This window comes from Leucoraja erinacea, chromosome 37 (assembly GCF_028641065.1).
Source record: "Leucoraja erinacea ecotype New England chromosome 37, Leri_hhj_1, whole genome shotgun sequence".
Lineage (NCBI taxonomy): Eukaryota > Metazoa > Chordata > Chondrichthyes > Rajiformes > Rajidae > Leucoraja > Leucoraja erinaceus.
The window spans coordinates 13,072,484-13,094,572 of NC_073413.1; the positions used below are offsets into that span (position 1 = coordinate 13,072,484).

The following is a 22,089-nucleotide window of genomic DNA, read 5'->3' on the forward strand; positions in this document are numbered from 1 at the left end:
CAAGGACCCACACCATCTGGGCCACACACTCATCTCACCGCTACCTTCAGGTAGAAGGTACAGGAGCCTGAAGACTGCAACGACCAGGTTCAGGAATAGCTACTTCCCCACAGCCATCCAGCTACTAAACTTGGCTCGGACAAAACTCTGAACATTAATAGCCCATTATCTGTTTATTTGTACTTTATCAGTTTATTTATTCATGTGTGTATATATTTATATAATGGTATATGGACACACTGATGTGTTCTGTAGTCATGCCTACTATGTTCTGTTGTGCTGAAGCAAAGCAAGAATTTCATTGTCCTATCAGGGACACATGACAATAAACTCTCTTGAATCTTGAATCTGCCCCAGAATCACCCTGCCCCAGAAATCATTTCTGGCACTAAACTGGAAGGCGTGCAAAAAAGGAGTTGAGGATATTACCAGGTCTTGAGAGTTCGAAGAAGAGGCAGTCCCTCTTTTCATTGGACCATAAAGTCATAGATAAGGTGGATTCCTTGAACTGCATCTAGTCGCACCTTACCCTTGCTTATCTCTGGGTCTCCCTCATACCTGGCTCTAAATAAGGGTCTCGAACCGAAACATTACCCATTCCTTCTCTCCAGAGATGCTGCCTGCCCCACTGAGTTACTCCAGCATTTTGTGTCTATCTTTGGTGAATCATGAGTCTTATCCACAGGCTGCGGAGCTCAGTCATAGGTTTAAAATGAAAGGGGAAAGACTTTAAAAAGGGAGCTGAAAAAGAGTCCGCACAGCGCTCTCGCATCTCGCTATCGGCCACGTCCCGGCGGTGCTGCAACCCGGGGCTGGACGGTGACGGGTGGCGGCGCCCGGACTCGAACCCGCGACCCGACCCAAGCCGGCCCACCCCACTACGCCGACATGACACGTGACACACTGCGTCATTACGCACCAACGCCATTGGCCGACGTCAAGTGGCGGCGACACTTCCCGTGACGTCACGTGAACGCCAACAACAGCAAACAACTTCCGCGACCGGTAACTTCGACTCGTGACCCCGGTAACCGCGACACCCGACCCCCGACCCCTCCTCTACCGCGACCCGCGACCTCCCGACCCCCGACCCCTCCTCCTCTCCCCCCTCACCCCCGGGCCCCGCTCCCTCCCTCACCTCCCGACCCCCGCCGGGCCCTCCTCCCTCACCCGCGGTCCCCTCCCTCCCTCCCCCCTCCCCCGCTCCCCCTCACCCCCCGGGCCGGCCCCGCTCCCCCCGCTCCCTCACCCCCGGGCCCCCCGCTCCCCCCCTCACCCCCGGGCCGGGCCCCGCTCACTCCCTCACCCCCCCGGGCCCCCCCTCCCCCCCGGGCCCCCGCCCCCTCCCCCCTCACCCCCGGGCCCCGCTCCCTCCCTCACCCCCGGCCGGGCCCCGCTCCCTCCCTCACCCCCGGGCCCCGCTCCCCCCCTCACCCCCCGGGCCCCCGCTCCCTCCCTCACCCCCGGGCCCCCCCGCCCCGCTCCCTCCCTCCCCCCCGGCCCCGCCCCCCCCCCTCACCCCTCACCCCCGGCCCCGCTCCCTCCCTCACCCCCCGGGCCCCGCTCCCCCCCTCACCCCCGGGCCCCGCTCCCTCCCTCCCCCCCCCCGGGCCGGCCCCGCTCCCTCCCCCCCCCTCAACCCCGGGCCCCGCTCCCCCCCTCACCCCCGGGCCCCGCTCCCCCCTCCCCCCCCCTCACCCCCCGGGCCCCGCCGCCCCTCCCCTCACCCCCGGGCCCCCCCCTCCTCTCCCCCCACTCCCCCCCCTCACCCCCCCTCCCCCCGGGCTCCCTCCCTCCCTCACCCCCGGGCCGGGCCCCGCTCCCCCCCTCTCCCCCCCGGGCCCCGCTCCCTCCCTCACCCCGGGCCGGGCCCCGCTCCCTCCCCTCACCCCCGGGCCCCCGGCCCCGCTCCCCCCCTCACCCCCCCGGGCTCCCACCCCCCCCCCCCCCCCACCCCCCCGCCCCGCTCCCCCCCCTCACCCCCCCCCGGGCCCCCCCCTCCCTCCCTCCCCGCTCCCCCCCCCGTGCCCCGCCCTCCCGTCCGCTCCCCCCCTCACCCCCGGTCCCCCGCCCCGCTCCCTCCCTCCCCCCCTCACCCCCGGGCCGGGCCCCCCTCACCCCCCCGGGCCCCGCTCCCCCCCCACCCCCGGCCCCGCTCCCCCCCCTCACCCCCGGGCCCCCTCTCCCCCCCTCCCCCCCCGGGCCCGCTCCCCCCCCCTCACCCCCGGGCCCCGCTCCCCCCCCCCCCCCCCCCCGGGCCCCTCACCCCCCCCCCCGCTCCCCCCTCACCCCCGGGCCCCCTCCCCCCCCTCCCCCCGGCCCCGCCCCGCTCCCCTCCCCCCCCGGGCTCCCCCGGGCCCCGCTCCCCCCTCACCCCCGGCCCCCCGCTCCCCCCCCTCCCCCCTCACCCCCCCCGGCCCCCCGCTCCCCCCCCTCACCCCCCCCCGCTCCGCCCCCTCACCCCCCCCCCTCCCTCACCCCCGGCCCCCTCTCCCTCCCTCCCCGCCCCCTCCTCACCCCGGGCCGGGCCCCGCTCCCTCCCCCCGGGCCCCGCTCCCTCCCCCCCTCACCCCCGGGCCCCGCTCCCCCCCCTCACCCCCGGGCCCCGCCCTCCCTCCCTCCTCCCTCCCTCAACCCCGGGCCCCGCTCCCTCCCTCACCCCCGGGCCCCGCTCCCTCCCTCACCCCCGTGCCCCGCGGCCCCGCTCCCCTCACCCCCCGGCCCCTGCCCCGCTCCCTCAACCCCGGGCCCCGCTGCCCCGCTCCCTCCCTCACCCCCCCCCGCTCCCCCCCGGGCCCGGGCCCCGCTCCTCTCCCCCACCCCGGGCCCCGCTCCCCTCCCTCCCCCCGGGCCCCCGCTCCCCCGGCCGGCCCCGCCCCCCCCCTCCCCCCCCGGGCCCCGCCCCTCCCTCCCTCTCCCCCGCTCCCCACCCCCGGGCCCCGCTCCCTCCTCCCCCTCCCTCAACCCCGGGCCCCGCTCCCCTCCCTCCCCCCGGGCGCCCCGCTCTCCCCCCGGCCCCCCCCCCTCACCCCCGGGCCCCCCGCTCCCCCGCTCCCTCAACCCCCGGGCCGGTCCCCGCTCCCCCCCTCACCCCGGGCCCCCCCGCTCCCCTCCCCCTCACCCCCGGGGCCCCTCTCCCTCCTCAACCCCCCCGGGCCCCCCGCTCCCCTCCCTCACCCCCCCCCGCCCCGGGCCCCCCCGGGCCCCGCTCCCTCCCCACCCCCGGGCCCCGGCCCCCTCCCCCCCCCACCCCCCCCCGCTCCCCCCCTCACCCCGGCCCCGCTCCCGCCCTCACCCTCCCCGCACCCTCCCCACCCCCGGGCCCCGCTCCCTCCCCTCACCCCCGGCCCCGCCCTCCCCCCTCACCCCCCCCCGCACCCCCGGCCCCCGCTCCCCCCCTCACCCCCGGGCCCCGGGCCCCCGCTCCCCCCCTCAACCCCCGGGCCCCGCTCCCCTCCCTCACCCCCGGGCCCCGCTCCCTCCCTCACCCCCGGCCCCCTCCGGCCCCGGGCCCTCCCTCCCTCAACCCGGGCCCCGCTCCCTCCCTCACCCCCCGGGCCCCGCTCCCCCCCTCAACCCCCGGCCCCGCTCCCTCCCTCACACCCCCGGGCCCCGCTCCCTCCCTCCCCTCACCCCCTCACCCCCCCTCCCCCCCCCCCTCACCCCCCGGGCCCCGCTCCCCTCACCCTCCCCGCTCCCCCTCCCCCTCCGGGCCCCCCCTCCCTCAACCCCCCCCCGCTCCCCCCCTCCCCCGGGCCGGGCCCCGCTCCCCCCTCACCCCGGCTCCCTCCCTCACCCCCGCTCCCCCCCTCACCCCCGGGCCCCCCGCTCCCCCCCTCACCCCCGGGCCCCGCTCCCCCCCCTCACCCCCGGGCCCCGCTCCCTCCACTCACCCCCGGGCCCCGCTCCCCCTCCCCCCCCCCGGGCCCCTCTCCCCCCCTCTCCCCCCGGCCGGGCCCCGCGGCGGGTGAAGTGGGGAACCCGCGTGGGGAAGATATGGGGGGCGGTGGTGGGTGAGGGAGGAGGTCACGTGGGGAGTGGGCGGGGTGGGGGGGGGGGGGGGGGAGATGAGGACAGACAGAGGTCGAGTGTCAGGTGGGGATGGAGAGGGATTCGTGGGGGAGGATGGGTCTGGGTCTGGGTCGGGTGGGTGGGGAGTTGTGTGGGGCAGGGGTGTGGATGGTTGGGGAGATGAGGGAGCAGACTGATGGGGTGGAGGTGGAGGGGGACCGTGAGTTTTCTGGGTCCTCACGGTGCCCTCTTGTACCCGAGGTGGAAGCTTTCCTGGGCGGAAATCACTTTTAAAACATGGGGGGGGGGGACACAATGAGGCCTGGAATCTAGATAAGGGGTCAGCAACCTACGGCCCACAGGCCGGATCCGGCCCATATCCCAAAATCATCCGGCCCGCAGGTGTTTTTTTATAAATTAGTTTTTGCAACCTGGGCGCTACAGCCAGTCCCGGGGCAGGCGAGCCAACCTGGACGCGCAGGTTGACCTGGGAACTACAGGTCCTATGGCCCACCGTGTCCACGCCGACCAGCAATCACCCCGTACACTAGCATCATCCGACACACTAGGGACAATTTACAATTTACCAAAGCACTTAACCTACAAACATGTACGTCTTTGGAGTATGGGGCAGGCAAGCAAGCTGACCTGGGCACGACAGCCATTCCCAGGGCAGGTGAGCTGACCTGGGCACGACAGCCATTTCCAGGGCAGGTGAGCTGACCTGGGCACGATAGCCATTCCCAGGGCAGGTGAGCTGACCTGGGACTGGCTGTAGCGCCCAGGTCAGTAAACATGGGGGGGATTGTTCCCCCCCCCCCCCCCCCCCCCCCCCAGGATTTCCACCCATGGTTCAATTTGCCTGTTCCATTCCACTGCGACTTGGCTTTGGGTGGGTGGCATTTTTACTTTTTAAGAAAGGCTGGAGAGTGAAAACTATAGGCCTAAATGAAAAAATATAGCTGACATCAGTGCTGGGGAAGATGCTGGAGTCAATTATAAAATATGAAATAGCCACACATTTGGATAGCAGTAACAGGATCGGTCCGAGTCAGCATGGATTTACGAAGGGGAAATCGTGCTTGACTAATCTTCTGGAATTTTTTGAGGATGCAACTAGGAAAATGGACAAGGGAGAGCCAGTGGATGTAGTGTACCTAGACTTTCAGAAAGCATTTGATAAAGTCCCACATATGTGATTAGTGGGCAAAATTGGGGCACATGGTATTGGGGGTAGAGTGCTGACATGGATTGAAAACTGGTTGGCAGACAGGAAACAAAGAGGAGGGATTAACAGGTCCCTTTCAGAATGGCAGGCAGTGACTAGTGGGGTACCGCAAGGCTTGGTGCTGGGACCGCAGCAATTTACAATATACATCAATGATTTGGATGAAGGCATTCAAAGTAACATGAGCAAATTTGCAGATGACACAAAGCTGGGTGGCAGTGTGAACTGTGGGGAGGATGCTATGGGAATGCAGGGTGATTTGGACAGGTTGGGGGAGTGGGCTGATGCATGGCAGATAAAGTTTATGAGAATGGAGCGGCTGGGCTTGTACACTCTGGAGTTTAGAAGGATGAGAGGGGGTCTTAGTGAAGCATATAAGATTGTTAAGGGTTTGGACACGCTAGAGGCAAGAAACATGTTCCCAATCTTGGGGGAGTCCAGAAACAGGAGCCACAGTTTAAGAATAAGGGGTAAGCCATTTAGAACGCAGATGAGGAAACACTTTTTCTCACAAGAGAGTTGTGAGTGTGTGGAATTCTCAGTGGAGGCCAGTTCTCTGGATACTTTCAAGAGAGAGCTAGATAGGGCTCTTAACGATAAGCAGGCAGGTTTGCCACTGGGACACAGATGGTTTTAAACTAAATAAGGGGGGGGTGTGGTGGTATCAAATGGGATAGTCAAGGACGGAGTTAAAGGGAAAGGGAGTAAAGGGATAGTTAATGACCCCAGAATTAACGGGAAAGGAAGCTCACAAAGGGATAGGAGAGTATGGCCAAGTGTAATAGGGATCGATGTGAAAGGTGAGATGCATAAGGAATTAAAAGCATTGTATTTGAATGCGCGAAGTATAAGAAGTAAAGTAGATGAGCTTGAGGTTCATTTAGAGGTTGGTAGATATGACATTGTAGGGATTACCGAGACGTGGCTGCAGGAGGATCGGGCCTGGGAACTTAATATTCAGGGTTATACATCCTATAGAAAGGACAGGCAGGTGGGCAGAGGAGGTGGGGGGGGGGGGGGGGGGGGGTAGCTCTGCTGGTGAGGGATGGAATTCAGTCCCTTGCGAGGGAAGACATAGGGACTGAGGAGGTAGAGTCACTGTGGATTGAGTTGAGGGATTGTAAAGGCAAGAAGACACTAATTGGTGTTATCTACAGACCCCCAAATAGTAGCCCGGATGTAGGGTGTAAGTTGCAGCAGGAGTTAAACATGGCATGTAACAAAGGTAATGCCACTGTGGTGATGGGGGATTTCAATATGCAGGTAGACTGGGAAAATCAGTTTTGTTCTGGACCCCAAGAAAGAGAGTTTGTATAGTGCCTCCGAGATGGATTCTTAGAGCAGCTTGTAATGGAACCGACCAGAGAAAAGGCTATTCTGGATTTAGTGTTGTCCAATGAACAAGATTTGATAAGAGAACTAGAGGTAAAGGAACCGCTTGCAGGTAGTGATCATAATATGATTAGTTTTAATCTGCAATTTGAGAAGGAGAAGGTTAAATCAGAAGTGTCAGTGATGCAATTGAACAAAGGGGACTATGAAGGAATGAGAGAGGAGCTGGCCAAAGTAGACTGGAAAGGGATCCTAGCAGGAATGACGGTGGAACAACAATGGCAGGAATTTCTTGGCATAATCCGGAAGACGCAGGATCATTTCATTCCAAAAAGGAAGAAAGCAGACTATTATCTAAATGGTGGCCGACTTGGAAAAGGGGAGATGCAGCGAGACCTGGGTGTCATGGTACACCAGTCATTGAAAGTAGGCATGCAGGTGCAGCAGGCAGTGAAGAAAGCGAATGGTATGTTAGCTTTCATAGCAAAAGGATTTGAGTATAGGAGCAGGGAGGTTCTACTGCAGTTGTACAGGGTCTTGGTGAGGCCACACCTGGAGTATTGCATACAGTTTTGGTCTCCAAATCTGAGGAAGGACATTATTGCCATAGAGGGAGTGCAGAGAAGGTTCACCAGACTTATTCCTGGGATGTCAGGACTGTCTTATGAAGAAAGACTGGATAGACTTGGTTTATACTCTCTAGAATTTAGGAGATTGAGAGGGGATCTTATAGAAATTACAAAATTCTTAAGGGGTTGGACAGGCTAGATGCAGGAAGACTGCTCCCGATGTTGGGGAAGTCGGACAAGGGGTCAAAGCTTAAGGATAAGGGGGAAATCCTTTAAAACCGAGATGAGAAGAACTTTTTTCACACAGAGAGTGGTGAATCTCTGGAACTCTCTGCCACAGAGGGTAGTCGAGGCCAGTTCATTGGCTATATTTAAGAGGGAGTTAGATGTGGCCCTTGTGGCTAAGGGGATCAGAGGGTATGGAGAGAAGGCAGGTACGGGATACTGAGTTGGATGATCAGCCATGATCATATTGAATGGCGGTGCAGGCTCGAAGGGCCAAATGGCCTACTCCTGCACCTAATTTCTATGTTTCTACGTTTCTATGTTTCTAAAGGTTCTAAGGGGAATAGGAGGCAACCGAGGCTGACAAGAGAAGTTAGGGACAGAATAAAATTAAAAGAAAAGATGTATAACACAGCAAAGAGTAGCCGGAAGCCAGAGGATTGGGAAACTTTCATAGGACAACAGAAGGAAACAAAACGGGCAATACGGGCTGAAAAGATGAAGTACGAGGGGAAGCTGGCCAGGAATATAAAGAAGGACAGTAAAAGCTTCTTTAGATATGTTAAGGGAAAAAGAGTAGCAAAATCAGATGTGGGTCCCTTGAAGGCAGACACGGGTGAAATTATTATGGGGAACAAGGAAATGGCAGAGGAGTTGAACAGGTACTTTGGATCTGTCTTCACTAAGGAAGACACAAACAATCTTCCAGAAGTACTGGAAGACGGAGGATCAAAGGGTAGAGGAACTGAAAGAAATGATCATTAGGCGAGAAATAGTATTGGGTAGGCTAATCGGACTGAAGGATGATAAATCCCCTGGGCCTGATGGTCTGTGTCCCAGGACCCTCAGGGAGGTGGCCCTAGAAATAGTGGATGCACTGGTGATCATTTTCCAATGTTCAATAGATTCAGGATCAGTTCCTGTGGATTGGAGGATGGCTAATGTTATCCCACTTTTCAAGAAAGGAGCGAGAGAGAAAATGGGGAATTACAGACCAGTTAGCCTGACTTCGGTGGTGGGAAAGATGCTGGAGTCAATTATTAAAGAGCTTAATAATGGGGCATTTGGATAGCAGTAAAAGTATTAGTTCAAGTCAGCATGGATTTATGAAAGGAAAATCATGCTTGACTAATCTTCTGGAATTTTTTGAGGATGTGACAAGCAAAATGGATGAAGGGGAGCCAGTGGATGTAGTGTATCTAGACTTTCAGAAAGCCTTTGATAAGGTCCCGCATGGGAGACTGGTGACTAAAATTAGAGCACATGGTATTGGGGGTAGGGTGTTGACGTGGATAGAAAATTGGTTGGCAGACAGGAAGCAAAGAGTAGGCGTGAACGGGTCCTTTTCAGAATGGCAGGCAGTGGCGAGTGGAGTGCCGCAAGGCTGGGTGTTGGGGCTGCAACTGTTTACCATATATATTAATGATTTGAAAAAGGGAATTAGGAGCAACGCTTGCAAGTTTGCAGATGACACAAAGCTTGGTGGCAGTGTGAACTGTGAAGAGGATGTTAGGAGGTTGCATGGTGACCTGGACAGGTTGAGTGTGGGCAGATGCGTGGCAGATGCAGTATAATATAGATAAATGTGAGGTTATCCACTTTGGTGGCAAAAACAAGGGGGCAGATTATTATCTCAATTGGGTTAGGTTAGGTAAGGGGGAGGTACAGCGAGACCTGGGTGTCCTTGTACACCGGTCACTGAAAGTTGGCGGGCAGGTACAGCAGGCAGTGAAGAAAGCTAATGGAATGTTGGCTTTCATAACAAGAGGATTTCAGTATGGGAGTAGAGAGGTTCTTCTGCAGTTGTATAGGGCTCTGGTAAGACCACATCTGGAGTATTGCGTACAGTTTTGGTCTCCTAATTTGAGGAAGGACATCCTTGTGATTGAGGTAGTGCAGCATAGGTTCACGAGATTGATCCCTGGGATGGCGGGACTGTCAAATGAGGAAAGATTGAAAAGACTAGGCTTGTATTCACTGGAGTTTAGAAGGATGAGGGGGGGGGGATCTTATAGAAACATATACAATTATAAAAGGACTGGACAAGCTAGATGCAGGAAAAATGTTCCCAATGTTGGGCGAGTCCAGAACCAGGAGCCACAGTCTTAGAATAAATGGGAGGCCATTTAAGACTGAGGTGAGAAAAAACTTTTTCACCCAGAGAGTTGCGAATTTGTGGAATTCGCTGCCACAGAGGGCAGTGGAGGCCAAATCACTGGATGGATTTAACAGATAGTTAGATAGAGCTCTAGGGGCTAGTGGAATCAAGGGATATGGGGAGAAGGCAGGCACGGTTATTGATTGGGGACAATCAGCCATGATCACAATGAATGGCGGTGTTGGCTCGAAGGGCCGAATGGCCTCCCCCTGCACCTATTGTCTTTTGCTGCTACTGGAACAGCAGGCTGGGCTGCCAGTCCTGCCAGACCACCTGGCTGCATGGTGAGATGCTGCCCTACAGAGGGATTGTTGGGTTCAATCATGGCATGCATGGTAACAATGCTCCCCTCAAACAGCACAGTGGAAGCAGGAAACTGTGTTACTGTGTGAGGGGCAAGACGGGTGTGGCAGCACTGGTCTGCTGCTGATAAGGCTGAGGTGGGGAGGATAAGTTGGCAGCTGAAGGGAGGTGCTGTGGATGTCCTACCTCAGTGGTCAGACTCTGCTGACCCTCTTGCTGGTTTCTCTTCCCCGTACCAGACAGTGAAGCACCATGAATGCCATATTTGGAAAGAGGAAGACCCCAGAGGAGATGTTGCGGCAGAACCAGCGGGCCCTCACCCGGGCCATGAGGGAGATGGACCGTGAACGCATGAAGCTGGAGCAGCAGGAGAAGAAAATCATCGGCGACATCAAGAAAATGGCAAAGCAGGGACAGATGGTAGGTGTCCGGCAATCTCTGTAAGAACCATCGTGCTGCAGAGGCAGGGAGGATGTTCCCGAACGCTGGTGTCCAGACCAGGGGTTGCACAATATAGGTCAGGCCACTTGGAACAGAAATTAGGAGATATTCCTTCCTCCAGAAGGTGGTGAACTTGTGAAATTGTTTACCGCAGTGGATAGAACTGAGACCCAGGTTCAGTCCTTACCTCAGGTGCTGTCTGTGTGGAGTTTGCATGTTCTCCCTGTGACGGCAGGGGTTTCCTCCCACGTTAAGAAGATATGCGGGTTTGTGGGTTAATTGGCTTCTGTAAACTTCACCCGGTGTGTGTCATATAGAATGTAGAAATGGGCCCTTCGGCCCAACTTGCACATGCTGACCAACATGCCCCCCCGTCTACGTTAGCCCAGCTTGATGCACTTGGCTCATGAAATACATTCACAATAAAAAAAACTGCAGATGCTGGAAATTTAAAATTAAAATAAAGGCAGGTAATTAAACCATTGTGCCAGTGATATTTCCAGTGATATTGTGCCAGTGGTGGAATCAGTGGCCCCTGTATATTTAATCTCCAATTTAAAGGAGAACATATTTTCACGGTGACCAATTTCATGGCGGTACCTTGCCCTGCTTGCAGGACGATAGGGAATCTGCTGTTCCAGCCAAGCAGGCTTGTGATGACCAGTTGGATCAGCTGAGAGCCCGTGCCTCTGAGACCAGTGGGTCTTTGCTGTCACTGGACTCTGCGGATGCGATTGGTCAAGTAGTTATGTTTTAGATTCGGCTGCCCATGGGGTGTTAAGTTATTGCTTGAGTCCCTTAAAGAGCTGTGGAAGTGTTTGTTCTTGGAGGGAGGCCGGTTAAACTCCAGCATTCTGTATCAAGATCAGAAACCAGAACCAAATCGTACTGATTGTAAGAATCAGTCTTAAAATGTTAAAGGTCAGAAGCCAAACTTGCAGTTTGTGCTGCATGACCAGTGAGATGGCAAAAATGACCCATGAGTCATGAGTCATGGGATGAAAAACATTTGCTGAATTTTGAAAACATTCTGATTAAACGTGACAGAGGCTTACTTCCAGAATGATGGGGTGGTCATGGCATGGGGCTGGAGGGGTGAAGAACCATCCGCTACCCCATCCCACATCCTCTCCCATCCCTCATCCTCTGCTCTTTACCTCTTTATCGACAATGCCGCCAGCGGGCTGGCTACCGAAGCTGAAGGGAGGAATGTGCACACATTCTCGCTGTCCGAGCACGACGTGAGGAGGGCTCTGACACGGGTGAACACGAGAAAAGCTGCAGGCCCTGATGTTATCTCGGGGCGAGTACTCAAGTCCTGTGCTACGCAGCTAGCTCCAGTGCTCACTACATTATTCAACCTCTCCCTGGACAAGTCCGTGGTCCCTGCCTGCTTCAAAAAATCCATCATTGTACAGGTACCAAAAAATGCCTCCCCAGCCTGTCTGAATGACTACCGTCCAGTGGCCCTTAACTCGGTAGTCATGAAATGCTTTGAGAGGTTGGTGAAGAATCACATCTGCGCCTTCCTCCCTCGGAACATGGACCCATTGCAGTTCGCATACCGTCCGAACAGATCCATGGACGATGCGGTCTCCCAGGTCTTGCACACCGCTCTCTCCCATCTGGACAGCCAGAAGGGGGGCTACGTGAGAATGTTGTTCATAGACTACAGTTCAGCCTTCAACACGATCGTCCCCACCAGACTGAAAGCTAATGGAATTAGGGCTCAACACCTCCCTGTGTGCCAATGTCCTGGACTTTCTCACCACCAGGCCCCAGGTAGTCAAGATTGGAGGGAATACATCGAAGTCCCTCACCCTGAGCACAGGATCGCCCCAGGGTTGCGTCCTCAGCCCCTATTGTACTCCCTGTACACCCATGACTGTGTGGCTAGGTTCAGCTCCAACTCAATAATTAAGTTTGCTGATGACACTGTGGTGGTGGACCTGATCTCGGACAACGACGAGAAGGCCTACCGGGAGGAGGTGGCTGGTCTGGCACTCTGGTGCCAGGATAACAGCTTCCTCTTGATCATCAAAAAAACGAAGGAGCTGATCATGGACTTTAGGAGGGCACATCATCCGAGGACGTACACTCCATTGAGGATATGTTCTCGTCCTCCGGCCGCAGACCCGGTGGACGGGAACATCGGGAGCTCGCAGGTCCCTGGTGGGAGGCAGCTTTTCCGAACTCCGCAACGGCGACTTCTCCCGCTGGAATCGCGGGTTTAAGGACATGGAGCTGGGGCCTAACATCGCCCGGCGTGGCTTAAACGGCCTCAGGACTTACCATCACCCGCCGGGGGCTTTAACATCGGAGCCCCAGTTCACCTCGACACTGCAGTTGGACTGCTGGACCACGGGAGAAGAAACAAAGGGAAGAGATAAAGACTTTGCCTTCCATCACAGTGAGGAGATGTTGGAGACTCACTGTGATGGATGTTTATGTAAACTGTGTTAAGTGTGGGTCTTGGATTGTTTTGTAATGTAAAAAACTGTAGAAATGATATTTCGTTCAAACCTAGGTTTGAATGACAATAAATTGCATTCTATATTCTATTCTATAAATGGGGATCCTGTGGATAGGGTGAACTGTTTTAAATATCTGGGAGTCCACATCTCCAAGGATATGACATGGGCATCACACGCCTCAGCACTCGTGAGTAAGGCAAGGCAGCGCCTTTACCACCTCAGGCAATTGAGGAAATTCAGAGTGTCTCCGAGGATCCTCCAGTGCTTCTACGCAGCGGTGGTGGAAAGCATCTTGTCCGGGAACATTACCATCTGGTTTGGGAATTCCTCTGCCAAGGACAAGAAGGCTCTGCAGAGAGTAGTGCGTTCGGCCGAACGCACTATGGGAACTTCACTTGCCCCCCTGCAGGAACTATACATCAGGAGGTGCAACTCCAGAGCCAACAATATCATGAGAGACCCCTTCCACCCCTGCAATGGACTGTTCCAGCTGCTACGGTCAGGCAAACGCCTCCGTTGCCATGCGGTGAGAACGGAGAGGTTGAGAAGGAGTTTCTTCCCAGAGGCCTTTCGGACTGTAAACGCCTATCTCACCAGGGACTAACTCTACTGAACGTTTTTCCTTCCATTATTTATTATGTAAAAGAATATGTGTGTTATGATTGTGTTTATAGTTTGTTTGGTTGTTTGTCTTTTGCACAAAAGTCCGCGAGCATTGCCACTTTCATTTCACTGCACATCTCGGATGTGTATGTGACAAATAAACTTGACTTGACTTGACTTGAACTACTCCCTTGCCAGATGATGATCTTCTCCCCTTTTGAATCTGCCTCTGCTACTCCTCTTACAGTCAATTATTCGGTGTGTAAAATAAAAAACTTTTGCTTGCGTCACATTTGGTTCTTGCCCAATGTTGCTGAGTGAGTGTGATAATGTGGTCCTTGCCGTATACTTGACCGAGCTGGCTGGAAATGTGGGATGGAATCCCCGTGATACACCACTGGTCACAGACCTCCAGCCAGAGTAACACCCTTCCATGGCAACACTCTGTCTTCTATGAATAAGCCAGTTCTGAATCTAAGCAGCTAAGTCACTCGATCCTGTTATCACCCTACCATGAGGGATTTTATCAAATGCCTTGCTAATTAAATGACCGGATCTGGTAGAACAGAGAGAGTTCCTCTCTGATTGTGAAACACAGGGGAAGGATTTAATCAAATAACAAGTGTTTAAGCACCAGTGATGTGAATTTAGAGCCCTTTGCATGGAATAGGCCCTTTGGCCCACTGAGTGGGTGGGGCCACCGAGCTCCCTATTACACTATAGTTTCCACATGCCCAACAACCCTGACAAATTTAACCATTCTACTCTATACTCGGGGAAGCTTGCACTGGCTAATTAAAGTACCAAATTTCATATCTTGGGGATGTGGGAGCTCTTGCGGGAAGTCCCCGTGGTCACGGAGAATGTGCAAACTCCACACAGAAAGGGCTGGAGGACAGGATTGAACTGAGATCATGGAGCTGAGAGGCAGTGGCTCTACTGCAGGGAGGGAGAAGCAGAGACCTGGGTCGGCCTGTTTCGGTGTGTAATTCTCTTATCCTTGCCTCTTGTACACATACCTGTATTAGCATTTACAATTCATCTTTATATTTGAAAATAACTTCTCTGAGGGTGAAGAAATAGTGGTTTTATTTCTGGACTGAATAACTCTGCACTCCTCAGGATGCGGTGAAAATAATGGCAAAAGACTTGGTGCGAACTCGTCGTTATGTGAAGAAGTTCATCATGATGAAGGCCAACATCCAGGCTGTGTCACTGAAGATCCAGACTCTGAAGTCCAACAACACCATGGCCCAGGCCATGAAGGGAGTGACAAAGGCCATGGCCACTATGAATCGCCAGGTGAGTTGACCAGCGGCTATGCTGGTGACAGGTGTATTCTGCTGGTGACGGGTGTGTTCTGCTGGTGACGAGTGTGTTCTGCTGGTGATGAGTGTGTTCTGCTGGTGACAGGTGTGTTCTGCTGGTGACAGGTGTGTTCTGCTGGTGATGAGTGTGTTCTGCTGGTGACAGGTGTGTTCTGCTGGTGACAGGTGTGTTCTGCTGGTGACAGGTGTGTTCTGCTGGTGACGAGTGTGTTCTGCTGGTGACGAGTGTGTTCTGCTGGTGACAGGTGTGTTCTGCTGGTGACAGGTGTGTTCTGCTGGTGACGAGTGTGTTCTGCTGGTGACGAGTGTGTTCTGCTGGTGACGAGTGTGTTCTGCTGGTGACGAGTGTGTTCTGCTGGTGACGAGTGTGTTCTGCTGGTGACGAGTGTGTTCTGCTGGTGACGGGTGTGTTCTGCTGGTGACGAGTGTGTTCTGCTGGTGACGAGTGTGTTCTGCTGGTGACGAGTGTGTTCTGCTGGTGACGAGTGTGTTCTGCTGGTGACGAGTGTGTTCTGCTGGTGACAGGTGTGTTCTGCTGGTGACGAGTGTGTTCTGCTGGTGACGGGTGTGTTCTGCTGGTGACAGGTGTGTTCTGCTGGTGACAGGTGTGTTCTGCTGGTGACAGGTGTGTTCTGCTGGTGACGGGTGTGTTCTGCTGGTGACAGGTGTGTTCTGCTGGTGACAGGTGTGTTCTGCTGGTGACAGATGTGTTCTGCTGGTGACGAGTGTGTTCTGCTGGTGACGAGTGTGTTCTGCTGGTGACGAGTGTGTTCTGCTGGTGACGGGTGTGTTCTGCTGGTGACAGGTGTGTTCTGCTGGTGACAGGTGTGTTCTGCTGGTGACAGGTGTGTTCTGCTGGTGACGAGTGTGTTCTGCTGGTGACAGGTGTGTTCTGCTGGTGACAGGTGTGTTCTGCTGGTGACAGGTGTGTTCTGGTAATGAGTGTGTTCTGCTGGTGACAGGTGTGTTCTGCTGGTGACAGGTGTGTTCTGCTGGTGACAGGTGTGTTCTGCTGGTGACGGGTGTGTTCTGCTGGTGACGGGTGGTTCTGTGAGTTCTGCTGGTGACGAGTGTGTTCTGCTGGTGACGAGTGTGTTCTGGGCACGACTGTTGTGACAGATGTGATTGTACGGCAAAGTGGGTGGTGGAATCACTTCCTTATTCAAGGGGGGTGTATTGGCATTGGAGACAGTCCGAAGAGTTTCGCCAAATTAACTCCTGGGAGATTGTCCTGACATAGAAACATAGACAATAGGTGAAGGAGTAGGCCAGTGGGCCCTTGGAGCCAGCATTCATTATGATATGATCATGGCTGATCATCTAAAATCAGTACCCCATTCCTGCTTTTTCCCCATATCCCATAATTCCTTTAGCCTTAAGAACTAAATCTAACTCTAACTCTCTCTTGAAATATGACGCTGAGTTGCTCCAGTATTCAGTGAAACGTCACCTATCCATGTTCTCCACAGATGCTGCCTGACCCACTGAGATACTCCAGCACTCAGTGCCTGTTTCTGAACGGGCATGGAAGGGCAGGTGTAGAGATGTCTACGTTAGTGGGAGTGTCTCAACTACCAGGGCTGGGTGAACAACTGAGGGCCGGTTATTTGATGCTGAGACATGCAGAGCAGCTGCATGTCACAGAGGATGTTGAATCCCGGACCTGTCTGTACCTGACGTGACTCAGACCAGATTAGTGGAGCTGCTGTAGTTACGTTGTTGAAAGATTGGGATATTAAGTGGGATGGGGACGAGTGAGGTGGCCTGGACATATCAGCTGTGATCATATAGATTGGTGGGCCAGGCTTGAGGCGATGATTGGCCAACTAAGTTGAATAAATTGGTTTAGTGTGGGTTGTAAAGGGAGGTTGGAGACACTGAGGAAAGGAACCCAGAGAATGGTCCTTGGCTGTGATGTCAGGCCACAGAATGGCCAGTTGTAGCACTGTGTGAACTTACCAGATCGAGGCACATTGGGCACTGGCTGCTGGAAGTATGATTCTACAGTGGGGCTAGACGTGAGCTACACTGTGACACTGGCAAATTGCACACTCGTTATTCAGTTGCTGCTGGCCCTCTGTCCTCAGTAACTGTAAAGGCCTTTCAGAACCCAACCTGTCCAAACCTGAGCTCCACAACATTAGGGAGGATCTGTGGAGCATGTTTGTAACATCAAGTTTAGCTGGGGTTCAGAGTTGACTCACATCCTCTCCCCTCGTTCCCTGCCCCACAGCTGAAGTTACCCCAAATTCAGAAAATCATGATGGAGTTTGAGAAGCAGTCGGAGATCATGGACATGAAGGAGGAGATGATGAACGATGCCATTGACGACGCCATGGGCGATGAAGATGATGAGGAAGAGAGGTCAGTGAGGAATGTGTTGCAGGTCAAAGGGGACAGGGTCAGGGGTCAGAAGTAGTGTCCAGGAGGGATCAGTGGTCACATTACCTGTGTACACAGCAAGCACTGTGTTGTAGATGGCCTGTTGGGGGGAGGGGGTTCCTGTGGCGGGGTTGTTGGGGAAGGAAGGGCTGGCGGGGGGGGGGGGGGGGGGGGGGGGCCACGTTAATTGGGGTGTTTGTGAAGTAACAGGCGCTGTGTTTCTGGCCTGTGTTTCTGGCCTGTGTACACAGCAAGAACTGTGTCTGGGGGGTCCCGTGAGGGGAGTGTCGGGGGGAGGGGGTCCCGTGAGGGGAGTGTCGGGGGGAGGGGCTGTGAGGGGAGTGTCGGGGGGAGGGGCTGTGAGAGGAGTGTCGGGGGGAGGGGGTCCGTGAGGGGGGAGTGTCGGGGGAGGGGCTGTGAGGGGAGTGTCGGGGGAGGGGCTGTGAGGGGGAGTGTCGGGGGGAGGGGCTGTGAGGGGGTGTCGGGGGGAGGGGTGTGAGGGAGTGTCGGGGGGGGAGGGGGTCCAGTGAGGGGGGGTGTCGGGGGAGGGGCTGTGAGGGGAGTGTCGGGGGAGGGGCTGTGAGGGGGAGTGTCGGGGGGAGGGGCTGTGAGGGGGGGTGTCGGGGGAGGGGCTGTGAGGGGAGTGTCGGGGGGAGGGGCTGTGAGGGGGGGTGTCGGGGGAGGGGGGGTGTGAGGGGAGTGTCGGGGGAGGGGGTGTGAGGGGGAGTGTCGGGGGGAGGGGGTGTGAGGGGGAGTGTCGGGGGGAGGGGGTCCCGTGAGGGGGAGTGTCGGGGGGGGGGTGTGGGGGGTGTCGGGGGGAGGGGGGGTCGTGAGGGGGAGTGTAGGGGGGAGGGGCTGTGAGGGGGAGTGTCGGGGGGGGGGGGTGTGAGGGGGGGTGTCGGGGTGGGGGGGTCCCGTGAGGGGGAGTGTAGGGGGGAGGGGCTGTCCTCTCCTGGGGGGGGGTATCGGGGGGAGGGGGTCCCTGAGGGGGAGTGTAGGGGGGAGGGGCTGTGAGGGGAGTGTCGGGGGGAAGGGTCCTCCTCTCCTGGGTTGACCCCTTCCCCTGTGTAGCGACCTTTGACCCTTCCCCATAAACCCTTCGATGTCCATAGAAACATAGAAATTAGGTGCAGGAGTAGAGGCCATTCGGCCATTCGAGCCTGCACCGCCATTCAATATGATCATGGCTGATCATCCAACTCAGTATCCCGTAACCTGCCTTCTCTCCATACCCCCTGATCCCCTTAGCCACAAGCGCCACATCTAACTCCCTCTTAAATATAGCCAATGAACTGGCCTCGACTACCCTCTGTGGCAGAGAGTTCCAGAGATTCACCACTCTCTGTGTGAAAAAAGTTATTTTCATCTCGGTTTTAAAGGATTTCCCCCTTATCCTTAAGCTGTGACCCCTTGTCCTGGACTTCCCTAACATCGGGAACAATCTTCCTGCATCTAGCCTGTCCAACCCCTTAAGAATTTTGTAAGTTTCTATAAGATCCCCTCTCAATCTCCTAAATCTAGAGAGTATAAACCAAGTCTATCCAGTCTTTCTTCATAAGACAGTCCTGACATCCCAGGAATCAGTCTGGTGAACCGTCTCTGCACTCCCTCTATGGCAATAATGTCCTTCCTCAGATTTGGAGACCAAAACTGTATGCAATACTCCAGGTGTGGTCTCACCAAGACCCTGTACAACTGCAGTAGAACCTCCCTGCTCCTATACTCAAATCCTTTTGCAATGAAAGCTAACATACCATTCGCTTTCTTTACTGCCTGCTGCACCTGCATGCCTACCTTCAATGACTGGTGTGCCATGACACCCAGGTCTCGCTGCATCTCCCCCTTTCCCAATCGGCCACCATTTAGATAATAGTCTGCTTTCCCGTTTTTGCCACCAAAATGGATAACCTCACATTTATCCACATTATACTCCGACTGCACTAACTCTCTCTTGCCTTTCAGCGATGCGATTGTCTCTCAAGTTCTGGATGAACTTGGACTGAACCTGACCGACGAGCTGTCCAGTGAGTATTGCCAACGATAGGCACAGATACTGGTGTACGTGGAGTGTATACATCGTAGATACAGGTGTAGATATACATCGTAGATACAGGTGTACGTGGAGTATATATCGTAGATACAGGTGTACGTGGAGTATACAGGTGTACGTGGAGTGTCAGTGCAGATACGGGCATGAGCAGATTTCCGTGGAGTCACTCGTTGCTGTTGTGCTGCTGGGCGATTTCTCAAACCCATGAGCTGACCGGCAGTCATTCCCGCTGCCATTCTGCGGATGGGTGTTGGTCAGTGGGGTAGGTGTACCTGTCAGTGGGGTAGGTGTACCTGTCAGTGGGGTGGGTGTACCTGTCAGTGGGGTGGGTGTACCTGTCAGTGGGGTACCTGGTGTACCTGTCAGTGGGGTAGGTGTACCTGTCAGTGGGGTGGGTGTACCTGTCAGTGGGGTGGGTGTACCAATGGGGTGGGTGTACCTGTCAGTGGGGTAGGTGTACCTGTCAGTGGGGTGGGTTGTACCTGTCAGGGGGTGGGTGTACCGGTCAATGGGGTAGGTGTATCTGTCAGTGGTGTACCTGTCAGTGGGGTGGTGTACCTGTCAGTGGGGTGGGTGTACCTGTCAGTGGGGTGGGGGTGGGTGTACCGGTCAATGGGGTGGGTGTATCGGTCAGTGTGCCCAGTAGTGAGATACTGGGAATATTCTGACTGGTGAGATTGCTCTGTTCCAAAGATCTGTAGCCAGTGAACCTGAGGGAGCTGGCGGGAAGGGTTGGGGACGTTATGGTCGGGAGGGGGTGGTCTGAGTGGTCTGGCCTTGCCCGCTGTTGGCTTGCCGCTCACTGTTCCTTTGGTGTTGCAGACCTGCCGAGTACAGGGGCGTCACTGAGTGTCGCTGCCGGGAAGAAGGCGGAGGCTGCTGTGCTGGAAGATGCTGACGCTGACCTCGAGAAGCGGCTGAAAAACCTGCGCAAAGACTGAGTGGCTGCTCTGCTTTGTAATTATCATGGGGTGTAATATAGTCTGCACGGGGAGAATGATTTTAGTTTCTTTTTTTTATGGGAATGATTGGGAGAATCTGCAGGGTTTCTGTGGGAACACGCGTGTGACATGGACTCACCTCGAGCAAGCCGGCGGGAGCCTAGCGCCGACACATTAGTGTTCCCACTTCTCATTATTTTTCTTTACCCCTCCTTTGCCACTATTGTATTCATGGACACCAAAGTGTGAGGCAGGGAACACTCCAAATCCACACCCCTACCCCACTATCAGTCGAGCATTGAAGGTGCCTCTGCCAATGGGGAGATGTCAGGAGGCAGACACGTCCTTGGAGGGAGGTGAGCAAACGCAGGGGCCAGGAAAGTCTGAGGAAGAAACCCATTGCTCAGACGTTGTGGTCTGCAAATGTGGTCCAAGAACAGCAGTCTGGGCCCATTAACATCGAGTCTTTATGGCCATGTTCAGTGTTGCCTCAGTCTGTGGGCCTGTGTTTGTGTGCCTCTGTGTGTGAGCGTGTGTGTGTGTGCGTGTGTGTGTGCGTGTGCGTGCTTGTGTGCGCGTGCCTGTGTGCGCGTGCCTGTGTGTGTGTGCCGGGGTGTGTGTGTGCGTGCCTGTGTGTGTGTGTGTGCGTGCCTGTGTGTGTGTGTGCGTGTGCGTGCCTGTGTGTGTGCCGGTGTGTGCGTGTCTGTGTGTGCCGGTGTGTGTGTGTGTGCGTGCCTGTGTGTGCGCGTGCCTGTGTGTGCCGGTGGGTGTGTGCGCGCCTGTGCGTGTATGTGTGTGTGTGCGCACCTGAGTGTGTGTGTGCACACCTGAGTGTGTGTGTGTGCGCGCCTATGTGTGTGCGCGCCTGTGTGTGCATGTGTGCGCGCCTGAGTGTGTGTGTGCGCGCCTGAGTGTGTGTGTGCGCGCCTGAGTGTGTGTGCCTGTGTGTATGTGTGTGCATGTGAGCGCGCCTGAGTGTGTGTGTGCGCGCCTGAGTGTGTGTGCGCGTGCCTGTGTGTGCGTGTGCCTGTGTGTATGTGCGCGCCTGTGTGTGCATGTGTGCGTACCTATGGGTGTGTGCGTGCACCTGTCTGTGTGTGTGCCCCTGTGTTTGTGTGCCTGTGTGTGCCCCTATGTGTGTGCCCCTGTGTGCATGCCTCTGCTGCAGTACGAGGGACTGCACTCTCGCACAAAGGTAGTGATGTCTGGTGGAACATGCCACCTCTGAGGCTCTGTCCAACTGGGCGGGGAAGAGCAGGGTCATTATAATACTCGTGGCTAAAAGCTCAGCTTCACCACTCAATCTCCTACGTGCCAAGGTCGACTGATTATTTTAAACGATCAGTTATTTCAGATTTCTTCCAAAGGGGGCTAACACTAAAACCCAAAGAAAGTGAGTTTCTGATCGGATCCAGCGCTTGTACTCTGGCTGTTGTGAGGTGACTGAATCAACAGTCTGTGGACAATTAAAACCTCACCTCGCTGACCACGTGAACTTTGTGCATTCTTCTGCCGACATTTATTGTGAGGTCTGCAGTGTGACTTTAGATCACGTGGCACAGAGGCGCATGCACAAACACACGCATGCACAAACACACACGCACGCACGCACAAACACGCACAAACACACACGCACGCACGCACAAACGCGCACACACACACATACACACGATGGTGCAGGTGCAGCTTGACGACTTTGCAGAGGTGGATAAAGGGGTCAATAACTATGAACGTAAAATCTATCCTGGGTTATCTATCCTGATCAGGTTAATGGCTAACAGGGCAGGCTGTGCACGATCAGAGCTGCTAGAGTGGCCTCTTGGAATCTGTGCCCCTCCCCTGCTCTTTGCTCTGTTTGCTTTAGCCCTGTATCCCTGCAGTGTTTGGGTGAAAGCCCCTGAACATTGGGGACAAATGAGGCCGAGCCTTGAGCTGCTGTTCTGCCAATATTGGCAGCGGAACGAGCATTGCCACCTGAATACAGCAGTGATGCCCATGTGGGTGGCTGGTCCTGCTGTTGCCCAGAATGCCCACTGTCCGTGGA

The 22,089-nt window shown here is 55.9% G+C and overlaps 1 protein-coding gene across 2 annotated transcripts; it reads left to right on the top strand.

Moving 5' to 3' along the window:
- The first annotated feature begins 882 nt into the window (after window positions 1–882).
- Window positions 883–21,531, top strand: chmp2a (charged multivesicular body protein 2A). 2 transcript variants are annotated; one of them, XM_055663493.1, is made up of 6 exons: window positions 883–1,027; window positions 10,066–10,246; window positions 14,467–14,646; window positions 16,906–17,036; window positions 19,017–19,078; window positions 19,927–21,531. In XM_055663493.1, exons 2-6 carry the CDS (start codon window positions 10,079–10,081, stop codon window positions 20,043–20,045), a joined length of 660 nt encoding a protein of 219 aa, XP_055519468.1. In that variant the 5' UTR covers window positions 883–1,027; window positions 10,066–10,078; the 3' UTR covers window positions 20,046–21,531. The 2 variants fall into 2 exon arrangements, with proteins under 2 accessions (XP_055519468.1, XP_055519469.1); XM_055663494.1 differs by having other exon boundaries at window positions 889–1,005.
- The last annotated feature ends 558 nt before the right edge of the window (window positions 21,532–22,089 follow it).

What these genes read in the sequence shown, in the direction of transcription:
- chmp2a (XM_055663493.1), top strand. Translation starts at nt 10,079, where the DNA reads ATGAATGCCATATTTGGAAAGAGGAAGACCCCAGAGGAGATGTTGCGG. An exon ending in GAAGATGATGAGGAAGAGAG is followed by an intron (nt 17,037 to 19,016) that starts GTCAGTGAGGAA and finishes CTTGCCTTTCAG; the next exon opens with CGATGCGATTGTCTCTCAAG. An exon ending in CCTGACCGACGAGCTGTCCA is followed by an intron (nt 19,079 to 19,926) that starts GTGAGTATTGCC and finishes TTGGTGTTGCAG; the next exon opens with ACCTGCCGAGTACAGGGGCG.